General features: G+C 45.1%; 2 protein-coding genes across 2 annotated transcripts; both read right to left on the minus strand.

Moving 5' to 3' along the window:
- LOC104858238 (olfactory receptor 2L3) lies at positions 1–1,026 on the minus strand. The gene has a single exon (XM_010618326.3). It carries the CDS (start codon positions 1,024–1,026, stop codon positions 1–3), a length of 1,026 nt encoding a protein of 341 aa, XP_010616628.3.
- A 4,131-nt stretch (positions 1,027–5,157) lies between these two features.
- LOC104858240 (olfactory receptor 2L3) lies at positions 5,158–6,184 on the minus strand. The gene is made up of 2 exons (XM_010618327.1): positions 5,763–6,184; positions 5,158–5,686 (listed from the first exon to the last, which is right to left on the minus strand). Exons 1-2 carry the CDS (start codon positions 6,182–6,184, stop codon positions 5,158–5,160), a joined length of 951 nt encoding a protein of 316 aa, XP_010616629.1.
- Between the last annotated feature and the right edge of the window lie 473 nt (positions 6,185–6,657).

Below are 6,657 nucleotides of genomic sequence, written 5' to 3' on the forward strand. Positions count from 1 at the left end.
TTACATTGTGGTAGAACGGAACTTCACAGCCACTCTTGCCAGGGCCCCCAGCACCTCCTTGTTCCTCAGGCTGTAGATCACAGGGTTGAGCATTGGGGTGAGGATGGCATAGAAGACAGAGACCACCTTGTCCTCTGCTGGAGACCGGAAGGACTTTGGGCGGAGATAAGTGAAAACAAAAGGTACATAGTACAAAGTCACCACTGTGAGGTGGGTGCTGCAGGTGGAATAGGCCTTCTTCCTGCCTTCCTGTGTGCGCATGCGGTAGACAGCAAGGAGCACTTTCCCGTAGGAACCCACTATGACTATGAAAGGGAATAGGAGAAAGGTGACCGTGCTGAGAAACAAAGTGTACTCATAGATCCAGGTGTCCTCACAGGCCAGAGTCACCATGGCTGGGATATCACAGTAGAAATGATCGATGGCCCTGGACCTGCAGTAAGGGATGTGGAGGACATAGACTGTGTGAGCACAGGAGTTGACAACACCCATGACCCAGGATCCCAGGATCATCAGCACACACACTCTTCTGTTCATGCGGATGGGGTAGTGCAGAGGGAAGCAAATAGCCACATAGCGATCATAGGCCATAGACATCAGAATAGGTCCTTCGCAACCTGCTAACATCGCAAAAAAGAAACATTGAACTCCACACCCAATGAAGGAGATGGACTTGTTCCCAAACAGGAAACCAGAAGCCATCTTGGGCACAGTGGTGCAGATGCAAATTAGGTCTATGAGGGAGAGCTGACTGAGCAGGAGGTACATGGGTGTGTGGAGCTGGGAATCCAGGAGGATGAGCAGCACCATGCACAGGTTGCCGATCAGGGCCATCAGGAAGATGAGGATGGTGAGAGTGAAGAGGAAAAGACCAAGACTCGATGTGGGGAACAGACCCAGCAGGATGAAGTCGGTGAAGGTCTCATTGTAATTTTCCAGCTCCGAAGGTCCCCAGTGACACAGCAGCATTAATGCATAAGCAGGTAGTAGGAGGAAGATACCATCGATGTGCAGAACCCATTGCATAGAGCTCTTTGGAATGAAATTGGTCTCATTGTCCTACACTGCATGAGGTCACTACCTGAAGTTTAGATTCTAGATCTTTCCATTGTCATTTAAGAAAGGTAGACCCTGGTGGGCATGTCACACAGCATCTTTCAGAAGTCAACCTGGAGGAAGACAGCTGCCTGTGAGGAGAGACTGGGTGCACACTCGTTGGAGACCTGGTGTGAGACAGCGCTGCACAGGAACAGGGAGTGTAACGACTTCATCATGATCACCATCGTCCCATGGGTGCAGTCAGCACTATGAGAATAAATACAGCCATGCTTCTCCAACAGTGTAGAATTCAAGCTGTTTTGTAAACTATGCAGGTTTAGATCTCAATAAAGCATTAATCAAAACCTGCCATGTAAAGGTTCAAGATCCCAGTGATGAAGGTAACTGTACTGTACACCTAAAATATTCTAATAAACTCAATGAGGGAAAAAATAAAGCATTTTCATGTCACTAAAGTAGATATTACTACTATCATTTTGCTGAAATGTTGTCCTCTGCACAGATATGAGGTAAGTGTATTGCAAATTGAAAAGCATAAAGAAAGAAGTGGATTTAAATAGAAATACACCCAACTTCTGTTCATGTCATTCCTGGAATCTTTTCCAAAGAGTTTGGAAGTATAAAAATTGTGCATTTCTTCATTTAACCAGTCTCACTTTTTTTAAACCACAAGTACTATTTCACATTTTCATATTGAAATGATCTTTATAATTTCCAGGTATTTGATTGCAATAAAATGGACTCGTAGGAACACTAAACAGAAAGTATTAGGTAGTATTAAGTTGACAAATGCTCAGATTCACTCATCACTCTTGAGAAAAACAACAAAGAACACAAGCAAAAAGCAAAAGAAAACAGATTATATGAGGAAAGAATTCATCCTTTACTATGAATTTTGGTTTAGAGTAGAATTTACCTTTCTGTGCACTTGAGCACACGGACAGCACATGCAGTACAATGTGCTCTCCTGGCTTCCACTTTGAAAGAGGCTCCTCCTCTGTCCTAGGGCACAGGCTCCTCACTGGATCCAAATTCATTTTCTGTTCTCTGCACACCTCATATCAGGATGTCTGTGCTCAGTGGTATGAAAAGTGCAGCAACTTATGCTCAAATTCAGCTTCCATTCTGTTTCTGAAACTAATGTCTCTTAACACATATGGGAATTTCTCTTTCCAAATTGTAAAGCAAAGAGAAAGGTCGCATTAGTACCTCTTGATATCTCCACACATTGGAAAACACCCTGCCTTGATTACCTGTTGTGATGCTGTGCTGTCGAGTTCCTGGGCAAAATACCTGCCACCCACAGCTTAGAAGAGCAGTTTAATTTAGTTCCTGATTTCATGGGTGTCTGGTATCAGTGCAGGAACTGTGTAGCAGAAGAGCCAGGAGAAACCAACCACTCAGGCCACAGTGGACAGGAGGCTGAGAGGCAGGAAAGAGCAGGAGACACAGCCTGAAGGTCTCTCCAACAGGCCCAGCTGAGCCGAACGTGAGGTCTCAGCAGCACCCCCAGACTGGAACATTGGTGGATGAATCCTCAGATCAGTGATCACCCCCATGGCAGTCAGCTCTCCAGAGCCTCAGGACCCAGTCCCATTGACAATGAGCCCACAGTCACAGGTGCACAAAGTCATGTTTCTCAGTGGACTTTCTGAGGATTCTCCTGACAAATGCCTTTCATTTCTTACCTGGCATTTCACAGACCTCCAGGAGACTAAACAGAAACCAGAACCCTTAGTAAAGGAGCTTAGGACTGAGTCTAAGGACTGCCCTGTCCCTGGGGAAGGTCCACTGAGACTGACTGGAGGGCCAGTCACAGAGGACACGACCTGGTCTGAGGCCAAGGTGAGGACAGAGCCCTGTGGGTACTGAGATCTCTGCAAGCTACCCTGGGGAGGACCAGGCAACTTCATCTGGACCTTTCTGGTCTGTGCCACTCTGGTTTCTTAAGGCACCTTCTGTGTCCACGCTGTAACTCAGGGCCTGTGTGGCTGTGATGTGCCTGCACATACTCATTATTTCCTATGTTGTTCATAGTGACACAAAGTGCATGAAAATGATGTGCATTTAATTACAGTATGGAAGTAGAAAATCTTAGAAATTTACATGCACGCTATTCTACAATGTCCAAGTATTTCTTTTGAAAAGTGCATTGAGTTATGAACAATTTCATCATTTTAAAGTAGGTAATGAAAATGATAGAATTAGGGACACTGTAGGGAGTTATTCACAAAATATTCAGGCATTAATTTTTGATAGAAATAGAAGTGTTATTATGCTCTTGAATTTAATTTCTAAGAAATCAAGTACATGTTCTTATCAGAAATGAATAGTGTTGCACCATATTTTTGTGTAAGGATTTTACAATATTTGAATGTTTAATATTCCAGACAGAAGCAATTCTTGAAGTAAAATCCGCAGACTGAATGCCCTGTCTTTGCAAGCTGAAGTGGCTCTTTGTTGCCCTCAGGAAATGGCCATGGATGTTTCAGCAGAGCCCACCTGGCCCTCCAGGCCCTGCGGGGACTGAACTGTGAGGAGGAGGAGAAGGAGGACGAGGAGGAGGGGAGAGACCTTGGAGGTGGACGGAGGACCTGAGGAGGACTCCATGACCCGTGCTTTCTCGGTGGCATCTCTGGCTCCCTGGGCCAGGTCCCGTGATGGGAGGAGGAGAAACAGTTGGAGCTGAGTGTGTGGGACCTGGGGCTTTGGTCTGACCAGGGCAGGGAGTCTCCTGGAAATGCAGGCTTATGTGGGTGATACAAGGTGAGGTGGACAGGACACAGGAGGACCAGGGCGTCCCCTGAGCCCCACCTGTCCTGGAGATCTGGGGTGCTGTCCTCCTGAGGGTGCTGTGCAGAGGCCAGGACCTTCACCCTCCCCACTGTGACCGTGCAGTGATCATGGATGACAAGGGGACTGGGCTCACACTGAAAGAAATCAGGAGTCAAAACCTAAGTAAAATGCAGCTGTTGTTCTCACTCATCTCTGAACATCTTCTTTTAGTCCACAGGAATTACCCACTATAACTTACACCTCTTCAAAAGAACAGTCACACTCATTTTTAAAGGAAGCCCATTCTGTGTCCCAAAGAGAAAGTGCCAGGTGACACAGCTTTGTGTACTGCAGTGACACAGGCCATGGGATAGACACTGAGGAGGCTGAGGCAAGAGGGCTGCTTTAGCCCAGGAACTAAAGGCTACCCTGAGGGAAACAGTGACACCTTGTTTGAAAAACACTGTGGAGGACCTGTGAAATAAAGACAAACCATTTCCACACAGATTGAGTAGGACATGCATGGATTTTTATGAGTTACAAATGCTCATCCATGTGTTGTAACTTCATTGAAGAATCAAGAGTTCACAGAAAATATCCTTGTTCTTCATGGGTTGTACTCCATTTTCATCCAATGTCACTCAGAATTCATGCTAATCCATATGTAGTGTTGTGTTGTGTTGAGAGCAGAGATCCTGAGGGTCAGCAGGAGATGGGAGTCACAGGTGATGGTGAGGAAAAGAGAGTTTGGGTCTCTGTGCCATCACCTGTGCCAGTGTGAGTTCTGGGTGTGCAGGAGTGATCGGCACATGCAGGTAAGGATGTGAACTCAGACAGCTTTGCTGTATTCCTACTACTCATGAGAAATTCAGTAACAGGATTTATCTAGTCACATATATTTTGAGAGGTCAGGGTAGATAGTAACAAAGACAATGGGATAAGTGTCCTCCTAGGAGTGTGAGTTTTTGAAGGAAATTCACACCAATGTCTTCTTACTGTAGTTTTTAAAAATTAAAATATTCAACAAAGGTTTGGATCACACAAAACATTCAAAAGCACTGCAAAATTTTCCTCAGTTTCCATTTCAATATCTACGTACTCATAAAATATTGTCCCCCAGATAACAAAAACTACTGTCTCTGTATTTTCATGGGAAAGGTGAGACAAAGGGAGAGAAATTGTATACATGAGAGCACATCATTTTTATCATTTCATATCTCAAAATTTAAAAATCTTAAACATTATTTCTAGTTTCTGAGGCCTCAGCATTAAGCATTGTTCTACTCACTATTCACTGCTGAATACACTGAGTCAGAAATTTACCTACACTGTGGTAGGATGGAACCTCCCAGCCACTCTCCTCAGGGCCCCCAGCACCTCCTTGTTCCTCAGGCTGTAGATCACAGGGTTGAGCACTGGGGTGAGGATGGTGTAGAAGACGGCCACCAACTTGTCCACTGCTGGAGAACGGAGGGATTTGGGGCGGAGATAAGTGAAAACAAAAGGTACATAGAAGAAAGTCACCACGGTGAGGTGGGTGCTGCAGGTGGAATAGGCCTTCTTCCTGCCTTCCCGTGAGTGCATGCGGTAGATAGCAAGGAGCACTTTCCCATAGGAAGCCAGGATGACCATGAAAGGGAGCAGGAGAAAGAGGACACTGCTGAGAAACACAGTGTACTCATAGACCCTGTTGTCCCCACAGGCCAAAGTCAGCATGGCTGGGATATCACAGTAGAAATGATCGATGGCCCTGGACCTGCAGTAAGGGATGTGGAGGACATAGACTGTGTGAATACAGGAGTTGACAACACCCATGACCCAGGACCCCAGGATCATCAACACACACTCTCTTCTGTTCATGCGGATGGGGTAGTGCAGAGGGAAGCAAATAGCCACATAACGGTCATAGGAATCCCAGGATCATCAACACACACTCTCTTCTGTTCATGCGGACTGGGTAGTGCAGAGGGAAGCAAATAGCCACATAACGGTCATAGGACATAGACATCAGGATAGGTCCTTCTGAACTTGCTAAAGTAGCGAAAAAGAAACACTGCACCCCACACCCAATGAAGGAGATGGACTTGTTCCCAAACAGGAAACCGGAAGCCATCTTGGGCACTGTGGTGCAGATGTAAATGAGGTCCATGAGGGAGAGCTGACTGAGCAGGAAGTACATGGGTGTGTGGAGCTGGGCGTCCAGGAGGATGAGCAGGACCATGCACAGGTTGCCAGTCAGGGCCATCAGGAAGATGGGGATGGTGAGAGTGAAAAGGAACAGGCCAAGGCTGGATGGGGGGAACAGGCCAAGGAGGATGAAGTCGATAGAGGTCTGATTGTGATTTTCCATCTGGCATTCATTTCGATTTTCCTGAGATTGCCTGCAATGATGCAGTACATATAAATAAGATGGCATTTCAATTCATTACTTTGCTAAGGTTTACATATTCGACTGTTATAGCTCTTTGGTAAAGAATACATTTTTCAAAATAGACTTCCATTTTATACCTCACACATTCACCTGAAGATGGCAAACAGGTTTTAACACAATATAATAAATCTGTGAAGTCACCAAAGTAACATATTTCTCTCTTGCCTTTATTCAAAGTCAGAAATTTCATTCACTTACAATATCAGTTGTCATCAATAAAAAATCTTCCATGAATGGTCCCCATATGTAAATTAATGCAAGTATCCCAATTTTAGACCCACCTTTTAATTCATGTTAATGACCTTGAGGGATGTGTTTACTTCCTGTTGGAGGCATATTACATTTATAAATGTTAACATTTACATAGCAATTTTTAGTTCAGTTCAGTAAAA

This window comes from Fukomys damarensis, unplaced genomic scaffold, assembly GCF_012274545.1.
Source record: "Fukomys damarensis isolate Sample0158 unplaced genomic scaffold, DMR_v1.0_HiC HiC_scaffold_3, whole genome shotgun sequence".
Taxonomy (NCBI): domain Eukaryota; kingdom Metazoa; phylum Chordata; class Mammalia; order Rodentia; family Bathyergidae; genus Fukomys; species Fukomys damarensis.

Bases quoted from the DNA above. Each gene is read 5' to 3' on its own strand.
- LOC104858238 (XM_010618326.3), bottom strand. From the start codon at position 1,026: ATGCAATGGGTTCTGCACATCGATGGTATCTTCCTCCTACTACCTGCT.
- LOC104858240 (XM_010618327.1), bottom strand. From the start codon at position 6,184: ATGGAAAATCACAATCAGACCTCTATCGACTTCATCCTCCTTGGCCTG. The intron at 5,687-5,762 runs GTTGATGATCCT...CCGCATGAACAG, and splicing joins ATGAACAGAAGAGAGTGTGT to AAGAGAGTGTGTGTTGATGA.